General features: G+C 44.1%; 1 protein-coding gene across 2 annotated transcripts in view; it reads right to left on the bottom strand.

Moving 5' to 3' along the window:
* Nucleotides 1–22,607, bottom strand: part of MMP2 (matrix metallopeptidase 2) — a 1,058,469-nt gene that overhangs the window by 742,491 nt on the left and 293,371 nt on the right. For both annotated transcript variants that reach the window (XM_068260421.1, XM_068260420.1), the window contains one exon: nucleotides 8,625–8,798. In XM_068260421.1, the coding sequence (XP_068116522.1) occupies nucleotides 8,625–8,798 (174 nt within the window). The remainder of the gene's footprint in view (nucleotides 1–8,624; nucleotides 8,799–22,607) is intronic.

Genomic DNA, 22,607 nt, shown 5'->3' with positions numbered 1-22,607 from the left:
CATGCAGGGCCAATAGAAACGGTCTCTGACTAGATGAAAAGTCCTTTCTGCTCCAAGTTGGCCATGTTCATCATGTAGGGCTTCCAACACTGTAGTTCTGTGTTTCTTTGGAAGGAACAACTGCCACTTTTCCTGTATGTCATCTGCAGGTGCTTGTCTATAAATCGGTCCATTTCTAAGCTGAAGTCTGTTATATTCCTAGTAGGCTACTTTTGCCTCCTCTGGAACATCAGTTTCTAAGAGTTCTGGTTGCTGGCTTTCTAAAGCTTTCAATGTCAGTTGGCAAAGGGGGTCTTCTAATTGATCTCTCCTTAAATCTTGTCTGCTGAGGATGGGCAGACCTCCCTTCTTTACTGGAGTCAGATTGCAGTAGAAAGCAGGGACTCCTGCAGCACTTACTCCAACTCCTGCCCCTGCAGCTCCTCTGACCCTATGTTAAACCCCTTGACACAGGGCTTGGATCCCTTCTGGGGTCAATCGTGGTCACTCTTCTTCAGAGACCTCTGTATTGTAGGGTTTCCTAGACAGTGCATCAGCATCTCTGTTTTCAACCCCTGGACGATACTTTAGGCTGAACCGAAATCCAGCCAAGGCTGCCAACCACCGGTGACCTGTTGCATCTAGCTTGCCGTTTGTGAGAAGGTAGGTGAGTGGGTTGTTGTCTGCCTTGACTTCAAATTCAGCACCATACAAATAGTCCTTCCGTTTATCAACTACTGCCCACTTCAGGACTGAAGTTTGTGGGTAGGGTAGTTTTTCTCTGATGGGGAGAGGCTTCGGCTCACATAAGCCACTGGTCTCAATTGTCCATCATGTTCTTGGTACAACACTCCACCAATCCCCTCTCGGCTAGTGTCAACATGTAGTTCATAGGGGCGAGCTGGATCAGCATAGGCTAAGACTGGTGCATGTGTCAAACCCCACTTTAACTTGCTCGCATTCATTCGAAAGCTTGCTCGCATTCATAAGTCCATTCATCTTCTACAACCTCTTTTGACTTCTGAGGTCCTTTGACTGATTGGTTACGGTTAGGTGGCTTATGATCATCTTCTTCACCATCAGTTTTCAAGAGTTCATTGAGAGGTCGAGCAATCTTAGCAAATCCTTCAACTAATCTTCTATAATATGAACAGAATCCCAGGAAGGATCTTAGCTCTGAAACAGTTTTTGGTCTTTGCCAGGTTGTCACTGCTTCAAGTTTCCTGGGGTCAGTGGCCACTCGTTCAGCAGAAACTACATGCCCCAGGTAAGTAACTGAAGGCATGCAGAACTGACACTTTTCCAAGGATAGGTTCAGCCCCTCTTCCTGAAGCCGGTCTAGCACTTTTTCTAAACGTTCTTCATGCTCTTCTAAAGTTCTTCCAAAAACAATTATATCATCCAAGTATACCAAAACTTTCACCAGGTGCATGTCACCCACTGTTCTTTCCATCAGACACTGAAAAATAGCTGGGGTTCCAGTCAGGCCTTGAGGCATTCGGTTAAACTCAATGAACCCAATGGGACAGATGAAAGAAGTTTTTTCTTGTGTTCAGGATGCATGGGGATCTGATGGTAACCACTTCGAAGATCCAAGACACTGAACCACTTGGCCCCTGAAAGGCAGCGCAATGCATCTTCTATGCGTGGTGTGGTATACTGATCAGGAATAGTTCTTCGGTTCAGAGTGCGGTAGTCAATACACAGTCTTATTGACCCATTTTTCTTTCGCACCACCACAATGGGGAGGCAAAAGGGCGCCTTGATTCTCTAATTATTCCTGTTCTTTTCAGTTTTGCAATCTGCTGTCTCTAAGTCACCAAAAGGGATCCAACATGATCTTTCTTGGAAGGGCTTGTCATCTTGCAATCGAATCCAATGTTGGGTACTCTTGGCACAACCCACATCAAACGCATTTTTGGAAAATAGCGCCTGTTTTCTCAGTAACAGGTCCTGAAGACTCTTCTTCCATTCAGTGGGTACAGGAGAATTTTCTGGATAGAAGCATTCTGTGGAAAGCCCATCTGCTGCTCCCCCCACTAAAACAGATGGTGAAACAGGGGTGGCTGCATTCACTTGTCCAAGCAGCATTTGGGAAGTAAGTTTCCCTGGGGAATCAGTAGTGTTACGAACACTTACAGGAACTCTTCCTTTAGTTGCTGCAAATCTTTAGTTGAGACTACTTCAGGCACTAGCTGTAATCCAGTTTCTTCACCCTTTTTTCAATCTGCTTCTAACATAACATAGGGCCCTGGCTGTTTCCAAGTCAGCCGTACTTCAGCTCTGAGACAGGCTACTTTACCAGGTTGTAGAACTCTTTTTTCCTTACCAAGTAGCCATAACTTCCTGTCCTTCCTTCCTGTCCACCCCTGTATCACTTAAGTATGGGGTGCCCCAGGGCTCAATCCTCTCTCCCCTGCTTTTCACTATTTACATGTTACCGCTGGGAAAACTAATCCAAAAACATGGCCTGACATACCACTGCTATGCAGACGACACCCAACTATATCTTTCCTTCAAGCCTGGTGTGACAGACCCAACTCTAACTATAAACGCCTGCTTACGTGAACTACAGAAATGGATGAATGACAACTGGCTGAAACTAAATGCAGACAAAACTGAAGTCCTTCTGATTGGAGGGCAGAGCATGATAACAAAACAACTTAACTTGCAGTCTTCACCACTGGGAATAGGAGGCACGGATCTACGCAGCTCTGATCATGTGCGTAGCCTGGGAGTTCTAATTGATTGGGATTTAAACTTCAGAACTCAAATCTCTGCTGTGGTGAAATCATCCTATTTTCACCTGAAGAACATTGCAAAAATCAAGCACCTCATCCCCCCAGAAGATCTGCCAACCTTAGTCCACGCTTTCATTACATCCCGACTGGACTACTGCAATGCTCTCTACACTGGTCTTCCAAAAAAGGCCTTGTACCGTCTACAGCTGATACAGAATACTGCTGCCAGACTGCTAACCAACCAACCCCGTCACTGCCACATAACGCCAGTCCTGCACTCCCTTCACTGGCTACCTATAGAATGGAGGGTCCTATTCAAGATCGGCCTACTGACATTTAAATCCCTGAATAATCTAGGCCCTGGATACATGAAAGATATGTTGCAGCTACGTAGCAATCCCCGCATTCTCAGATCAACAGGTTCTATTAATCTAGTCATACCCAGAGTCCACCTGGAAACGTTTGGTCCCAGAGCCTTCTGTCATGCTGCCCCTACGTTTTGGAACTCCTTACCTCAACAGATCAGGACAGCTCCATCCCTGGACGTGTTTAAATCCAGACTGAAAACCCACCTGTTCAGTTTGGCATTTGCAGAAATATAACTTTTGTTGTGTGAATACTTCATCCTACTAATTACTGAATCTGAGAGAGCCTAAGCGCTTTGAGTCCTATGGGAGAAAAGCGCTATAGAAATGTTATTGTATTGTATTGTATAACTTCCCCACTCCCTCAGCTGGAGCTTCCTGTTCCTGGATCAGTAGTAAGCAATGTTGCTATTTTTGCAGATGATACAAAATTGTGCAGAATCATCAACTCTCAGGAAGATAGGGGCATATTGCAACAGGATCTGGATAGGATGGCTATATGGGCACATAAATGGCAGATGAAATTCAATGTTGAAGAATGTAAAGTCATGCATTTTGGTCGTACCAATGGTCTAGCACCATACAAAATAAATGGGATACAGTTGGTGACATCAAACTTGGAGAAGGACTTAGGCGTACTCATCGACAACAAGTTAAATAATCATTCTCAATGCCAAGCCACTGCACCTAAAGCTAACAAAATTTTGGGATGCATTAACAGGGAAATAAAAACTCGAGATGCTAGCATAATATTGACCCTGTTTAACTCTCTAGTAAGGCCACATCTGGAATATGGAATTCAGTTCTGGGCTCCACATTACAGGAAATATATTGCAGTTTTAGAGCAGGTGCAGAGACGAGCAACAAAATTGATACGTGGGACGGAAGGTCTCACTTACCAAGAAAGGTTAGATAAACTGAGTTTATTTTGTCTAGAGAAAAGATGCCTTATAGGGGATCTTATTAACATGTATAAATACATCAGAGGGCAATATAAAAGCTTAGCAGATGAGCTTTTTGTCCCTAGGCATTCTCAAAGGACTAGAGGACATGATCTGCGCATGGAGGAAAAAAGTTTTAGCCATTTATTTAGGAAAGGGTTCTTTACAGTAAGAGTGATTAAGATGTGGAATGCATTGCCACAGGAAGTAGTTATGGCAAATTCTATACCTGCATTTAAAGGGGGCTTAGATGCTTTCCTTGCGTTGAAAGACATCCATGGCTTTTGTTCTCTGGTTGAACTCGATGGACATATGTCTTTTTTCAACCCAAATAACTATGTAACTATGTAACTATGAAAATCAAATCGCTAGGGATATCAAATCTAACCCAAAAAAGTTTTACAAGTACATCAACTCTAAAAAAAGAAAGGTTGACTGTATAGGACTCCTAAAGGATGAGGGTGGGAACTCAATGGTGGATGACCAAGGTAAGGCAGAGTTATTAAATGTTTTCTTTGCTTCTGTCTTCACAAAGGAAACAGCACTGTTGCAAGTTACAGAGGCAGAAGAGTCTCAATCTTCTAACTGTAATATTAAATACTTAATGCAGGAAGAAGTGAAGGCAAGACTAAATAAATTAAAAATAGACAAGGCACCTGGCCCGGATGGCATGTATCCTCGGGTCCTAAGGGAATTAAGTTCAGTTATAGATAAACCCCTTTATCTTATCTTTTGTGACTCTCTTGCAACTGACAGAGTCCCAGTGGATTGGTGTACAGCCCACGTTTTCCCATTATTTAAGAAGGGCAAAAAATCAGATCCAGGAAATTATAGACCTGTAAGCTTTACATCAGTTGTATGCAAACTATTTAAGGGGTTACTAAGAGATACTATACATGACTTCATAGTACAAAATAATCTTATTTCTCAGCATCAACATGGGTTTACTAAAGACAGGTCCTGTTTGACTAACATGCTCAGCTTTTATGAGGTATTGAATGCTAATATGGATATTGGGAATGCTGTAGATGTGATATACTTGGACTTTGCAAAGGCCTTCGACACTGTTCCCCACAAAAGTCTGGGGCAAAAGTTGAGGTTGCAAGGACTGGGGAAGAGTCTGTGTGCATGGATAGTGAACTGGCTAATGGACAGAAAACAAAGAGTTGTGCTCAATGGATCGTACTCAAAATGGGAGACTGTTAGCAGTGGGGTCCCACAGGGGTCTGTACTGGGTCCAGTGCTCTTCAATTTATTTATTAATGACCTAGTAGATGCAGTAGTGAGCAATATTGCTATTTTTGCAGATGATACAAAATTGTGCAGAATCATCAACTCTCGGGAAGATAGTTTCATATTGCAACAGGATCTGGATAGGATGGCTATTTGGGCACATACATGGCAGATGAAATTCAATCTTGAAAAATGTAAAGTCATGCATTTTGGTCGTACCAATGGTCTAGCACCATACAAAATAAATGGGATACAGTTGGGGACATCAAACTTGGAGAAGGACTTAGGAGTACTCATCGACAACAAGTTAAATAATCGTACTCAATGCCAAGCCGCTGCGGCTAAAGCTAACAAAATTTTGGGAGACATTAAAAGGGAAATAAAAACTCGAGATGCTAGCATAATATTGCCCCTGTTTAACTCTCTATTAAGGCCACATCTGGAATATGGATTTCAGTTCTGGGCACCACATTACAAAAAAGATATTGCAGTTTTAGAGCAGGTGCAGAGACGAGCAACAAAATTGATACGTGGGATGGAAGGTCTCGCTTACCAAGAAAGGTTAGATAAACTGGGTTTATTTAGTCTAGAGAAAAGACGCCTTAGAGGAGATCTAATTAACATGTATAAATACATCAGAGGGCAATATAATAGCTTGGCGGATGAGCTTTTTGTCCCTAGGCATTCTCAAAGGACTAGAGGACAAGATCTGCGCATGGAGGAAAAACGTTTTAGCCATTTATTTAGGAGAGGGTTCTTTACAGTAAGAGTGATTAAGATGTGGAATGCATTGCCACAGGAAGTCGTTAGGGCAAACTCTATACCTGCATTTAAAGGGGGCTTAGATGCTTTCCTTGCGTTGAAAGACATCCATGGCCACAATTACTAGGTAATGCCTAATGATGTTGATCCAGGGATTTTATCTGATTGCCATCTGGAGTCGGGAAGGAATTTTTTCCTTTTGGGGCTAATTGGACCATGCCTTGTAAGGGTTTTTTCCGCCTTCCTCTGGATCAACAGGGATATGTGAGGGAGCAGGCTGGAGTTGTACTTTGTACTGGTTGAACTCGATGGACGTATGTCTTTTTTCAACCAAAATAACTATGTAACCTTGGTATATGGGCCGCCGCAATGGGTGTAACTCTTCCTCAGCTGGAGGAGCCTCGCAGGACAGTAATGGCTATAGCATTCTTCTCACTAGATGTGTGTTTATTCCCACTATCATGGACCTCCTATCAGACCCTGGGGGTCAAGAGCACACAATCACAAGGGCATCCAATGTTCCAGACTGTCCGAAGATCAATGGATCGGCTGATATCTTGATCTGGAGGTAACCATCATAGGGAAACTTCTTAGCACTAAGACCCCAGATTTCAAGATCTTCCAGCTTCTGCAAAGGCAAGTGTTTTAAATGCTTATCATAAAAGTCTTTGTACAAAGGTCACTTGTGCACCTGAGTCGAGGAGGGCTTTTTTGTAAATTTCTTCAACCTGAACAGGTATCACTGGGGATGGTCCTATTAGCTCAGCTGGGAATCTCCAGGAAACACTTGGGGCAGTGGGTCCTGTAAGTTTAGCATGTATCCTTCTCTTTCTTCGGATCCGTTTGTAGCAAGGTATCTCACAAGGTATTTGGGACTGGCGTGTATTTCTTTCCTAATGAATGGAATCGGACACAAAAGCAGGGGTTTTAAAATATCCCTTTAATTCGTTCCTAACTTTAGGGTTGGAGCGGACAGAGGAAGGTGGGCACCCGAGTGGCTCCTTTACTGAGGCCCTCTGTAGTTTCCCTGTGGCTTTCAAGGGCATCCTTGGTTCTCGTTGTACTTTAACCCAACCTCTTCTTTGATCCCAAAGGGACTTGAGCAAGTGATTTTATAATGTCCTAGCACTCCACAGTTGTAACAGATTGCTGGACTGGTTAGCTTCTTTAAAATAAGGGTAGACACATCCTTTGTTTGCTCTAATACATCCCCTTTCATCTGATCTTGATGTTTGACTGTCAACTGGGTCAACATGTGCATCCTTTGGGACATTTGAGATTTAAGAGTGTCTTTTTCTGAACAGACATCATCAGCACCCACTACTGCAACTTGAGCGGACCTTCGTGCATTGCTTTGTTCTCTATCTTTAAGTTCTAACATAGCTTCTTCCTCTCTCACTGTCCTTATCAACTCAGGATAATACAGTTCCTCATAATCTTTACGTGTCCTAAGTTGAAGCATGATGAGGTCTAAAGGCTGCACCCCTCTCAAGTACAGATGGCCCTAACCTCCGATTTTCAATTCGCGAACTTCCACAAAAAGTTTGGTTCGTGCGAACTTCCGCGAACCGCAATAGACTTCAATGGGGAGGCGAACTTGGAAAACTAGAAAAAATTATGCTGCTGCTGTCCTCCATGTCCGTGGTATTCTTTGCATCCCTGATGGCCTACTGTACTCCCGCTCTACAAAGGTAATTAGCGACGGCAGCTGCAGGCATCACCTCATCCAGTGAGCCTACGGCAATTGGCTGCTTCTGTCTCTCTCTGTCACTTCCTGGGTGTGTCACTATACACATGACCATGCGTTAGGGGAAGGAGTGAGAGAGACAAAAGCAGCCGATTGCCGCAGGCTCACTGGATGAGGTGAGTGAAAGTGGCTACCACTAATTACTTCCTACAGGGCATCGCAGGACTCAGGGACAAGGAGGGGGACAGGAGGGGTCACAGATGGGGACAGCAGGCAGACACAGAGGGACAGGAGGCAGACACAGGGGGTCAGGAGACAGACAGGGGACAGGTGACAGACACAGAGGGACAGGAGGTTGACACAGAGGGAAAGGAGGCAAACACAAGGGGTAGAGGCAGACACTGGAGGACAGGAGGCAGACACAGGGGGACAGGAGGCAGACACTGAGGGGGACAGGAGGCAGACACAGAGGGACAGGGGGGCAGGAGGCAGACATGGAGGGGCGGGAGGCAGACACAGGGGGACAGGAGGCAGACACTGAGGGGGATAGGTGGAGGACACAAAGGGGACAGGAGGAGGCCACAAAAAGGGACAGGAGGAGGACACCAAGAGGGTCAGGAGTAGGACACAACAGAGGAGGACACTAGGAGGACAGGAGGAGGACAATAATTAGGGGGAGAATATCTACAAGATGCCCCTGGACCATAGACGCACAAGATCTAATATATTTTCTTCTATTTTTTTTGCCCTCTAAACCTAGGTTCGTCTTATAGTCTGGAGTGTCTTATAGTCCGAAAAATACAGTACTCACATCTATGGGCGATTAAGATAATAAATGCTATTTTACCATTCAATTCATCAGAAACACAATTTAAATAACACCAAAGCACACTGGTAAAAAGTTTTTACTTTGTACCTGTTTCTGGACAAAAGCCATATGTTTTATCTTTATCATAGTCTTCTGTGGTTGCACACCACCGATAGCCATCAGTTCTTCCCTCTGTTGTGCAACTGTTGTAGGTGGTTCCTTGAAACTTGAAAGGGAATTTGCAAGGTTTGCCTTCTGCATTTCCACTTAGGGTAAAGAGCACTAAAGTATAAAAAAATGAATTTTCAGGATTTTAATATCATTCTATACTCATAGCATTGTTAATCATATTTAAATAGTTACATTGTTAGTTTGGTTGAAAAAACACATTTGTCCATCAAGTCAAACCAGAAAGAAAAAAAAAGACACCATCATGAACCTGCACATATCCCAGTTGATCCAGGGGAAGGCGAAAAACCTTACATGGCCTGGGCCAATTAGCCTTAAAAGGGAAAAATTCCCTGACAGTCAGATTAATCCCTGGATCAACTCTCCCAGGAATTACCTAGTAATTATAGCCGTGGGTGCCTTTCAATGCAAGGAAAGCATCCACACCCTTTTTAAATGCATATATAGAGTTTGCCATAACTAATTCCTCAGGTAAAATATTTCAGATTTTAACCACTCTCACTGTGAAGAACTCGTTTCCAAATGGATGTCAAAAACTTTTATCCTTCATCCCAACACTGTACATATGCATTGCTGTGCTGTTGCCTAGCAATGCATCTGTACAGCACTGGGGTCTCTAAACTGCGCGCCATATCGTTCCGATCCAATCTCTAGAAAAGCACAAGCTAGGTATAATGGTATGCCACATTCCCAACTAGTGATGAACAGAGATGGCCCGAACAGTTCGCCAGCAGACAGTTCCTGGCAAACATGAGCTGTTCGCCATTCGCATTTACCGCAAATATTTTCCAAAAAAGAAAAATGCGTTCATATTTTTTACATTAAAGTCACTGGGCATGAAAAAAGAGCAATACATGAGGATTCTCAATGACAACATCAGGCAGTCTGAAGAGAAATTTGGGCTTGGGCACCAGTGGACAATTCAGCATGACAATGACCCAAAGCACACAGCAAAAGTGGTGAAGAAATGGTTAGCAGACAACAACATTAACATTTTGGAGTGTCCCAGCCAGAGTCATGGCTCGAGACCCTCCAGCCTGAAAGATTTGAAGCTCATTGCTAAAGATAAATGGGCAAGAATACCTGTGGAGACACGCAAAAAGGCGGTCTGTAATTATAGAAAGCATTTGATTGCTCTAATAATGGACAATAAAGGCTTTTCTATTGATTATTGAGAAGGGTATGAATAATTTTGGACTGGACAATTTTTTTCGTAAATGTAAATAAAAGCTGAGAAATGTTAATTTTTTTTCCACAATAATGCCACTTGAACATAGTCTTATTATCTTTTGGGAGACACCTATGTACCGTAATTTCCCATCAAATGTGGCCCCCTTTGTCCCCCTAGTTAGTAGTTATGGTTCCCATGTGCCTCCTCTTATTAACAAGTGTGGCCCCCATTTGTGTGCTGCTTTGTCCCCATGTTTGTGGGATTGCTTTGTCCCGTTTGTGTGGCTGATATGTCCCCCCCCCCTCGTTTGGGTGCTGCTTTGTCCCCCATTTGTGTGCTGCTTTGTCCTTCATGTGTGTGCTGCTTTGTCCCCCCGTTTGTGTGCTATATTGTCCCCCCATTTGTGCACTGCTTTGTCCCTGTTTGTGTGGCTGCCTTGCCCCCCCGTTTGTGATGTTGCTATCTCCCATTTGAGTGGCTGCTATGCCCCCCCCCCTCGTTTGAGTGCTGCTTTGTCCACTATTTGTGTGCTGCTTTGTCCCCCCCATTTGTGAGCTGCTTTGTTCTCCCATTTGTGTGCTGCTTTGTCCCCTGTTCTGTGTGCGGCTTTGTCCCCCCATTTGTGCACTGCTTTGTCCCCATTTCTGTGCTGCTTTGTCCCCCCGTTTGTGTAATTGCTATGTCCCGTTTGTGTGGCTGCCTTGTCCCCGTTTGTGTGCTGATCAGGGTTGCTCATCACGCGTTCATGATCACGGCTAGCCCGTGATCACGAGCCATTTTTCCCCATTACAGGATTGCTATTCGGATCTGTGATCAGCTGTGATCAGCTGTGATCAGGGAAACGGAATCCAAATGTGCCCGTGGTTGCACTCGAATTCCGGTCGTAATCACGGGTGAAATCATGATCACGGGTCCGCATTCCAGGTATCCAGGGAGATGACGTCGTTGTGGGCCAATCAGAAGGCCCCCAGCCGAGGCCCTAGCAACCAACCAGAGGAGGAAAGCCTCTGCCCTCCCCTCCTCTATATAAGGTGGCGGCCATCTTGAGGATCTCGTCCTTGCTTGTGTCTCTGTGGTACTTACTTAGAGCATGTCCAGTGCTATTGTTGGTCTGAGCAAGTGGTTTTCATTGTGTAAATACAGCGTTTTTGCTATTTAACACATTTCCAACACGTTGATTGTATTGCTATATAGTTACCGTAGATAGTAGTTTGATTGTGTTAGTTTTCAGTCAGCACTAGTGTAGTGTATACTGTCTGTGCTAGGCTAGAAGCTGTTAAGAGATGGCCCGAACGGTTCACGGGCGGACAGTATCCGGTGAAATTCAGATGTGTGCGTCTGCGGCACATTCGACCCGCCCCCTATACCTCGTCATTGGGCTAAACTTTGACCCTAAACTTTGACCCTCTACATCACAGTCAGCAGACACATGGCAGCCTATCAGGCTACACTCCCCGATGGACACCCTGCCCCCCTATAAAAACGCAGCAGCACCGGCCATGTTCTTAGTCTGCTGCTGCTGCTGTAGTGAGAGGAAGGAAAAGACATTGCTGGAGATAGGTAAAGCGTTAGTAAGGCTGTTGTTAGCTTGCTACTCGCTGAAATTTATTGCTGAAAGCACACCCAAAAAATTTTTGGGACGGCTAATATTCTTCTTGTATAATTATGTTTATTATCAAGAAAGAAATAACAGCATAAGTTACATTAGACTGCAAAATTCATGTTATACAAAGACCTTAATATAAATTCAGTTTATGATAGCCACTTTCAAAAATAATCAGTTACATATGAACCCTTTTCTTTGGTTCCTCATCTTAATTTTTAATGAGAGGTCCAAAAAATATTTTAGATAATGGCCTCAATTCACTAAGATCATGCTGGAGATAATAAGGCAAGAAAACAAGTAAACTTGCCACCGCACAGCGAGAAAGTTACCTCCTCTGTAGTTAAGTTACCTCCTCTGTAGCTACAGAAGAGTTAACTTTAGGTTTGCCTGAGGTAAAATGTTTCCTGAATACTACATGCCTCATCACCATGGTGATAACTCTAGAAACGTTATTAAAGACAGGAAATAAGCTTAGTGAATTGAGGTCAAAATTGCCTTCAGATAGGTTGTTACGAGTAAAAGAAAAAAGCGAAAGAAAAGAAACACAGGGGTAAAAAAGGGTGGGAAAAAATTAAGAATAAAGAATGAAAAGAAGAAAAAGACAGAGATCAATCTTCCTCCGTCTATCTGCCCACCGATCCATTTTAGTTATTAGGTAAACAATAATATAAATAAATGAGTAAATGGTTGGGGCCACTCTAATTTGTACATAATAACACCATTATACCCTCTGTCCATACTCCTATATCCGCCCTTAATGTTACATTTTTTTGATCCATAATTAATGAATTGTCTCAAGACAGAGATATTTATCCAGAAAACAAATCCAGACAGACCATAATACATTAAATTTATCTAATCTTCCTTGAGCCGACTGAACCAGTTCCTCCATCTTCATTATATTGTTAAATGTTTTACGCAGCTCATCTATCCCCGGAAAATTGTCTGATTTCCAATGTCAGGCCAATACAGTTCTTGCTGCAGTAATTAAATGAAATAACAAAGATTTTTTGTTCTTTTTAATACATTGACAATAGTGTCACCTCAGGGGAGCGTGGAGCTGGATACGTGTACATCTTCTCGTACCAATCAAATACTATATCCCAAACTGGTTTGACCTTAATGCAACCCCACCACATGTGTATATAGTCTCCGATTTGGAGCCCACATTTCTAACAGGTATTGGAGCTCAAGAGATTCCATCCATTAACTGTACATGGTGTATAATACCAGAGGGTCATAATTTTATAATTGTGTTCCTGAACTGCATTAGATTTAAATATTTAGATAGATATCATGGGTATTAGTCAAAATAAGAGCTTTCTTCCACTAATCTAACGAAAAAGTTTTCTGTAAATCAAATTCCCACCGGTCTTGAACCTTTTGAAATCTACCTGGAGAAAATACCAATAATATGTGGTACAACTGAGAAAGAACGTGGGCTGGGGGGAGGCATCTGAGCACATCTCCTCCATTTTCGTTAGTTTCCTCGACCCTACACTAAGAGGTACAATAAGAGAGATATATTTATGAAACTGTATACTCTCAAACCAACTTAAAAATGAGGTCTGGGCTCCCTCCCCTAACCTTATGTCTACAGGTTCATTAGTATTTTGGGGTCCTAGAATCCCTCGTAGTTGTGGCCACTCTCGTCTGTTATAATCCAGAAACTCCTGAACCCCAACACCTGGAGGAAAGGATAGGTTATCAAATAGAGATGTCAACGGACCCGGGGTGGATGATATAGAGTCTTTAGTAGTACACACTCAATCCCATACCCTCAAGACCTGCCGAATCCATATAGGGAATTTTCTACGAACCCCCCTAGAATCCAGGGGAGTCCATGGAAGTGCCCTAGTATCCACATTAGCAATAAAAGATTCCAGAAGGACCCAGTATTTAACCACTTGAGGACCTAGGGCTTTACCCCCCTTAAAGAGACTCCGTAACAAAAAAATTGCATCCTGTTTTTTATCATCCTACAAGTTCCAAAAGCTATTCTAATGTGTTCTGGCTTACTGCAGCACTTTGTACTATCACAGTCTCTGTAATAAATCAACTTATCTCTCTCTTGTCAGACTTGTCAGCCTGTGTCTGGAAGGCTACCAAGTTCTTCAGTGTTGTGGTTCTGCTATGCACTCCCCCCTCAGGGGGGAAAGAAACACACAAATGATCTCTTGAGATTCAAAAGGAAGGCTGTATACAGCCTGCTTGTGTATGGATGTATTTTCTATGTGTGGACATACTGTACATCAACCTACTTCCTGTTTTGGTGGCCATTTTGTTTGCTTATAAACAGACTTTTTAAAACTGTTTTTAACCACTTTTAATTGTGACAGAGGGGAATAGGAGATGTCCCCTAACGCACTGGTATGTTTACTTTTGTGCGATTTTAACAATACAGATTCTCTTTAAGGACCGGCCACTTTTTTTCCATTCAGACCACTGCAGCTTTCACGGTTTATTGCTCGCTCATACAACCTACCACCTAAATGAATTTTGGCTCCTTTTCTTGTCACTAATAAAGCTTTCTTTTGGTGCTATTTGATGGCTCCTGCGATTTTTACTTTTTATTATATTCATCAAAAAAGACATGAATTTTGGCAAAAAAATGATTTTTTTAACTCTCTGTGCTGACATTTTTCAAATAAAGTAAGATTTCTGTATACATGCAGCGCGAAAAATGTGGACAAACATGTTTTTGATTAAAAAAAACCCCATTCAGTGTATATTTATTGGTTTGGGTAAAAGTTATAGCGTTTACAAACTATGGTGCAAAAAGTGAATTTTCCCATTTTCAAGCATCTATGACTTTTCTGACCACCTGACAGGCTGACATGTTTCATGAGGGGCTAGAATTCCAGGATAGTATAAATACCCCCCAAATGACCCCATTTTGGAAAGAAGACATCCCAAAGTATTCACTGAGAGGCATAGTGAGTTCATAGAAGATATTAATTTTTGTCACAAGTAAGCGGAAAATGACACTTTGTGACAAAAAAAAAAAAAGTTTCCATTTCTTCTAACTTGCGACAAAAAAAAATGAAATCTGCCATGGACTCACCATGCCCCTCTCTGAATACCTTGAAGTTTCTACTTTCCAAAATGGGGTCATTTGTGGGGTGTGTTTACTGTCCTCGCATTTTGGGGGGTGCTAATTTGTAAGCACCCCTGTAAAGCCTAAAGGTGCTCATTGGACTTTGGGCCCCTTACCGCAGTTAGGCTGCAAAAAAGTGCCACACATGTGGTATTGCCGTACTCAGGAGAAGTAGTATAATGTGTTTTGCGGTGTATTTTTACACATACCGATGCTTGGTGGGAGAAATATCTCTGTAAATGACAATTTTTTAATTTTTTTTACACACAATTGTCCATTTACAGAGATCTTTCTCCCACTCAGCATGGGTATGTGTAAAAATACACCCCAAAACACATTATACTACTTCTCCTGAGTACGACGATACCACATGTGTGGCACTTTTTTGCACCCTAACTGCGCTAAGGGGCCCAAAGTCCAACGAGTACCTTTAGGATTTCACAGGTCATTTTGAGAAATTTCGTTTCAAGACTACTCCTCACGATTTAGGGTCCCTAAAATGCCAGGACAGTATAGGAACCCCACAAATGACCCCATTTTAGAAAGAAGACACCCCAAGGTATTCCGTCAGTAGTACGGTGAGTTCATAGAAGATTTTATTTTTTGTCACAAGTTAGCGGAAAATGACACTTTGTGAAAAAAAACAATAAAAATCAATTTCCGCTAACTTGTGACAAAAAATAAAATTTTCTATGAACTCACCGTACTACTAACAGAATACCTTGGGGTGTCTTCTTTCTAAAATGGAGTCATTTGTGGGGTTGCTATACTGTCCTGGCATTTTAGGGGCCCTAAACCGTGAGGAGTAGTCTTGAAACAAAATTTCTCAAAATGACCTGTGAAATCCTAAAGGTACTCATTGGACTTTGGGCCCCTTAGCGCAGTTAGGGTGCAAAAAAGTGCCACACATGTGGTATCGCCGTACTCGGGAGAAGTAGTACAATGTGTTTTGGGGTGTATTTTTACACATACCCATGCTGGGTGGGAGAAATAACTCTGTAAATGGACAATTGTGTGTAAAAAAATCAAAAAATTTGTCATTTACAGAGGTATTTCTCCCACCCAGCATGGGTATGTGTAAAAATACACCCTAAAACACATTATACTACTTCTCCCGAGTACGGCGATACCACATGATTGGCACTTTTTTGCAGCCTAACTGCGCTAAGGGGCCCAAAGTCCAATGAGTACCTTTAGGATTTCACAGGTCATTTTTGTTTCAAGACTACTCCTCACGGTTTAGGGCCCCTAAAATGCCAGGGCAGTATAGGAACTCCACTAATGACCCCATTTTAGAAAGAAGACGCCCCAAGGTATTCCGTTAGGAGTATGGTGAGTTCATAGAAGTTTTTATTTTTTTGTCACAAGTTAGCGGAAATTGATTTTAATTGTTTTTTTTCACAAAGTGTCATTTTCCGCTAACTTGTGACAAAAAATAAAATCTTCTATGAACTCACCATACTCCTAACAGAATACCTTTGGGTGTCTTCTTTCTAGAATGGGGTCATTTGTGGGGTTCCTATACTGCCCTGGCATTTTAGGGGCCCTAAACCGTGAGGAGTAGTCTTGAAACCAACAATGTCGCAAAATGACCTGTGAAATCCTAAAGGTACTCATTGGACTTTGGGCCCCTTAGCGTACTTAGGGTGTAAAAAAGTGCCACATATGTGGTACCGCCGTACTCAGGAGAAGTAGTATAATGTGTTTTGGGGTGTATTTTTACACATACCCATGCTGGGTGGGAGAAATATCTCTGTAAATGACAATTGTTTGATTTTTTTTTACACACAATTGTCCATTTACAGAGAGATTTCTCCCACCCAGCATGGGTATGTGTAAAAATACACCCCAAAACACATTATACTACTTCTCCTGAGTACGGCGATACCACATGTGTGACACTTTTTTGCAGCCTAGGTGCGCTAAGGGGCCCAACGTCCTAATCACAGGTCATTTTGAGGCATTTGTTTTCTAGACTACTCCTCACGGTTTAGGGCCCCTAAAATGCCAGGGCAGTATAGGAACCCCACAAGTGACCCCATTTTAGAAAGAAGACACCCCAAGGTATTCCGTTAGGTGTATGGCGAGTTCATAGAAGATTTTATTTTTTGTCACAAGTTAGTGAAAAATGACACTTTGTGAAAAAAAAACAAAAATCAATTTCCGCTAACTTTTGACAAAAAATAAAATCTTCTATGAACTCGTCATACACCTAACAGAATACATTGGGGTGTCTTTTTTTCTAAAATGGGGTCAGTTTGTGGGGTTCCTATACCGCCCTGGCATTTTACGGGCCCAAAACCGTGAGTAGTCTGGAAACCAAATGTCTCAAAATGACTGTTCAGGGGTATAAGCATCTGAAAATTTTGATGACAGGTGGTCTATGAGGGGGCGAATTTTGTGGAACCGGTTATAAGCAGGGTGGCCTTTTAGATGACAGGTTGTATTGGGCCTGATCTGATGGATAGGAGTGCTAGGGGGTGACAGGATGTGATTGATGGGTGTCTCAGGGGGTGGTTAGAGGGGAAAATAGATGCAATAAATGCACTGGGGAGGTGATCGGAAGGGGGTCTGAGGGGGATCTGAGGGTTTGGCCGAGTGATCAGGAGCCCACACGGGGCAAATTAGGGCCTGATCTTATGGGTAGGTGTGCTAGGGGGTGACAGGAGGTGATTGATGGGTGTCTCAAGGTGTGATTAGAGGGGGGAATAGATGCAAGCAATGCACTGGCGAGGTGATCAGGGCTGGGGTCTGAGGGCGTTCTGAGGGTATGGGCGGGTGATTGAGTGCCCTAGGGGCAGATAGGGGTCTAATCTGATGGGTAGCAGTGACAGGGGGTGATTTATGGGTAATTAGTGGGTGTTTGGAGGAGAGAACAGATGTAAACACTGCACTTGGGAGGTGATCTGATGTCGGATCTGTGGGCGATCTATTGGTGTGGGTGGGTGATCAGATTGCCCGCAAAGGGCAGGTGAGGGGCTGATTGATGGGTGGCAGTGACAGGGGGTGATTGATGGGTGGCAGTGACAGGGGGTGATTGATGGGTGATTGACAGGTGATTGACAGGTGATCAGTGGGTTATTACAGGGAAGGACAGATGTAAATAATGCCCTGGCGAATTGATAAGGGGGGGGTCTGAGGGCAATCTGAGCGTGTAGGCGGGTGATTGGGTGCCCGCAAGGGGCAGATTAGGGTCTGATCTGATGGGTAACAGTGACAGGTGGTGATAGGGGGTGATTGATGGGTGATTGATGGGTAATTAGTGGGTGTTTAGAGGAGAGAATAGATGTAAACACTGCGCTTGGGTGGTGATCTGATGTCGGATCTGCGGGCGATCTATTGGTGTGGGTGGGTGATCAGATTGCCCGCAAGGGGCAGGTTAGGGGCTGATTGATGGGTGGCAGTGACAGGGGGTGATTGATGGGTGGCAGTGACAGGGGGTGATTGATGGGTGATTGACAGGTGATTGACAGGTGATCAGTGGGTTATTACAGGGAAGGACAGATGTAAATAATGCCCTGGCGGATTGATAAGGGGGGGGGGGTCTGAGGGCAATCTGAGCGTGTAGGCGGGTGATTGGGTGCCCGCAAGGGGCAGATTAGGGTCTGATCTGATGGGTAACAGTGACAGGTGGTGATAGGGGGTGATTGATGGGTGATTGATGGGTAATTAGTGGGTGTTTAGAGGAGAGAATAGATGTAAACACTGCGCTTGGGTGGTGATCTGATGTCGGATCTGCGGGCGATCTATCGGTGTGGGTGGGTGATCAGATTGCCCGCAAGGGGCAGGTTAGGGGCTGATTGATGGGTGGCAGTGACAGGGGGTGATTGAAGGGTGATTGACAGGTGATTGACAGGTGATCAGGGGGGATAGATGCATACAGTACACAGGGGGGGGGGTCTGGGGAGAATCTGAGGGGTGGGGGGTGATCAGGAGGAGGCAGGGGGCAGGGGGGGGGGTAAAAAAAAAATAGCGTTGACAGATAGTGACAGGGAGTGATTGATGGGTGATTAGGGGGGTGATTGGGTGTAAACATGGGTCTGGGGGGTGGGCAGGGGGGGGTCTGAGGGGTGCTGTGGGCGATCAGGGGGCAGGGGGGGGGGGGAATCAGTGTGCTTGGTGCAGACTAGGGTGGCTGCAGCCTGCCCTGGTGGTCCCTCGGACACTGGGACCACCAGGGCAGGAGGCAGCCTGTATAATACACTTTGTAAACATTACAAAGTGTATTATACACTTTGTATGCGGCGATCATCGGGTTAACATCCCGCCGGCGCTTCCGTATGGCCGGCGGGATGTTGCGGCGGGTGAGCGGCGACAGGCGGAGGATCGCGTCACGGATGACGCGATCGCTCCGCCCATGCCCCTACAAGGACCGCCGCCATTTGTCTATACGGCGGTCCTTGCGGGGTCCACTTCCCGGCCGCCATTTGTCAATACGGCGGTCGGGAAGTGGTCAATAGAGAATCTACCTGGCTATCTGGGGTTCTCTTTGGACAACTGTTGAACACAAAAGACAAGGCCATGTCTGGCTACAGATCTGTAAGCAGTGGCTGCATGGTGTGATGGTCAAGGGCTCTGCCTCTGACACAGGAGACCAGAGTTCAAATCTCAGCTCTGTCTGTTCAGTAAGCCAGCACCTATTCAGTAGGAGACCTTAGGCAAGTCTTCCTAACACTGCTACTGCCTATAGAGCATGCCCTAGTGGCTGCAGCTCTGATGCTTTGAGTCCGCCAGGAGAAAAGTGTGATATAAATGTTATTTGTCTTGTCTACTTTTTCTCTTGTATTGAGCATACATGGTAAATTTTAGGCCAGCTTCAGTTACTACTGTTGTGGTACAGTGGTTAGGATGCTTGCCCACCACACAGTGAGACCCAGGTTCAAATCCCAGCCAATGTGAGTTGGCTTTTATGCTACAAATCCTTAAAGGGAACCTAAACGGAGAAGGATATGGATTTTCCTTTTAAAATAATACCAGTTGCCTGAATCGCCTGCTGATCCTGTGTCTCTAATACTTTTAGCCACAGCCCCTGAACAAGCATGCAGATCAGGTGCTCTGACTGAAGTCAGACTGGATTAGCTGCATGCTTGTTTCAGGGTGTGATTCAGCCACTATTGCAGTCACAAAGATCAGCTGGACTGCCAGGCAAGTGGTATTGTTTACAGGAAACATCCATATCACTCTCAGTTAAGGTTCCCTTTAAGCAACCTAATGTTTCTATTGCATTGAGCAGAAATGGTACATTTTAGGCCAGCTTCAGTTACTACTGTAGTGGTACAGTGGTTAGGGTGACTTGCCCACCACACATGGTATGATGTAAACTGGTTTTTGAAATAGTATAATTCCCTGGCAGATGAGACCCTCCTCCCTCCAGTAGGAGGGAGGTAGGAGGGGACCCGACCCACAAGAGGCTAATTAAAATCTCCCTAGCAGAGTGTGTAGCAGCTGTCCCATAACTAATTAGTGTAGGCAGACAACTGAGTCAAATGGTATAAGGACCTTGCTTGGAGGAGGGAGGTAGGGTGGGTCCTCCAGCAGTGATGTGTATTTCACTCAATCAGGTGTGCCTCCAGGTATTAGAGCTCTTGAAACATGTTTTCTATCATTTTTCCAGCCGGTAGAATTTTTTTAAATTTTCAAAGTTCGCCTCCCCATTGAAGTCTATTGCGGTTCGCGAACTTTTTCGTGAACCGAACCTTTCGCGGAGGTTCGTGAACAGGGTTCGCGAACCTAAAATCGGAGGTTCATGACATCTCTAGTATTTAACCTCCCTGTTCTGGAACCAGTCCACTGTATGAGTGAGTAATGTTGACTTATAGTATGTCTCTAAATCCAGACCCCCCCTAATTTAGATTTACTTCATGAGTTACAGCTTAATCAGACTGACCTCCCATTTCCCATGCCAAAATCGGTATGTTGGGAGGACCAAAAGGTCACTGCAGAGGAGAGTGGGGGAGCATTTTAACAATATTGAAAATCGGAATGAGGGACACCCACTATCCAAACATTATAAAGAAAAGCATGGGGGGAGTCTAAGGGGTACTATATTTTTTGGTAGCTTCAGCAGGTGCATTTTTGTGTGAAAAACCTAGCGTTTTTACTCCTACACTTGTATTCAGTTAGCTAGCCAGTGAGTCATTGCTGTAGTCAGTGTAGTCAGAGTTTACTGGTGGTGATTAGTGTGTGTAGTAAAGGCAGGCAGGCAGGGTCAGAGTGTACTGCTCACTTGTAATCAGCTAGTCAGTCATATACTTCAGCTACTACTTACAGACAGTCACACTGCCAGTGCAGTTTATTTAGTAAGTGAAATTGTGTACTGTGCTCACTGCTCACTGGTATTAATCATCTCATTATCCAGTGATACCCTTCACTTAGGTTGTACTACTGTGTTCACTGCTCACTGGTATTAATCATCTCATTACCCAGTGATACCCTTCACTTACGTTGTACTGTGTTCACTGCTCACTGGTATTAATCATCTCATTACCCAGTAATACCCTTCACTTAGGTTGTAATACTGTGTTCACTGCTCACTTGTATTAATCATCTCATTACCCAGTAATACCCTTCACTTAGGTTGTAATACTGTGTTCACTGCTCACTTGTATTAATCATCTCAGTACCCAGTGATACTCTTTACTTAGGTTGTACTACTGTGTTCACTGCTCACTGGTATTAATCATCTCATTACCTAGTGAAACCCTTCACTTACGTTGTACTGTATTCACTGCTCACTGGTATTAATCATCTCATTACCCAGTAATACCCTTCACTTAGGTTGTAATACTGTGTTCACTGCTCACTTGTATTAATCATCTCAGTACCCAGTGATACTCTTTACTTAGGTTGTACTACTGTGTTTACTGCTCACTGGTATTAATCATCTCATTACCTAGTGAAACCCTTCACTTACGTTGTACTGTATTCACTGCTCACTGGTATTAATCATCTCATTACCCAGTGATACCCTTCACTTAGGTTGTACTACTGTGTTCACTGCTCACTGGTATCATAAAAAGCAATGTGGCAGCGATATATTTTTATGACTGACTTGAAAAAACGGAGGGCGAACCTCCATGAAACATGTTGTCTCTTTTTAAATAAATACGTTTTTTATTTCCCAAAAGTCAACTACTCCTGTATCAATTTGCCGCAAATCTATCAGCGGCCTATCATATTTAGAGCCGCCGTGACGTCCAAGCGCCGCTCGCTCTGTGCTAGTGACGAGCCTGGCGTCTTGGTTTCCATGACAGCCTACTGACATAGACTGTGCTCTCCTTGCAATGCTGGTGGCTGCATGTGATCTCAGCAAGATCCCTGGGAGCTCGGTCCCCGGCTCGCCTAAGAGGGACGCAGGCGATACTTGTCAGCCACATCATAAACAGGTGAGACCTGCCCTGGTAAGTTTTGTCTTTCCGGTACAGAGATATCAGAGCGCCCCTCTTTCTCTTTGCTTGTATCTATGCAGTGTCACCCACAAAGACAGCTATAGTATAGTCAGTTCAATCACAAATACAGTTGAAATATATGCACTAATATTACAGTGTGCTGGCACAGTACAGCAAGTGCCAGCTGCGACAGACAGGGCTGTATCTATGCAGTGTCAGTGTCACACACACAAAAAACACATCAGAAGAATATTAGCCTTTAAAAGAGCTTTTTTGGGGTGCTTTCAGCAACAAATTTCAGTGAGTAGCAAGCTAACAAGAGCCTAACTAATGCTTTCCCTATCTCCAACAATGTCTCTCCCTTCCTCTTACTACAGCAGCAGACAGAGACTGAGAACATGGCCGACACTGCTGCATTTTTATGGGGGGACGGGGTCCGTGGGTGCATGCAGCCTAATTGGCTGCCATGTGTCTGCTGACTGTGATGTAGGGGCTCAAAGTTTAGCCCAATGATGAGGTATAGGGGGGAAGAATCGAACCGCCCTATTTGTTTGCTACCCGCCGCGAACTCGAACAGCTGATGTTCACCGGGAACTGTCTGCTGGCCATCTCTAGTTGTGGGGTGCCCGAATCAGAGCAG

The sequence above is a fragment of the Hyperolius riggenbachi genome, chromosome 11 (genome assembly GCF_040937935.1).
Source record: "Hyperolius riggenbachi isolate aHypRig1 chromosome 11, aHypRig1.pri, whole genome shotgun sequence".
In the NCBI taxonomy this organism is placed as follows: Eukaryota; Metazoa; Chordata; class Amphibia; order Anura; family Hyperoliidae; genus Hyperolius; species Hyperolius riggenbachi.
This window is presented reverse-complemented; position numbering and strand designations above follow the sequence as displayed.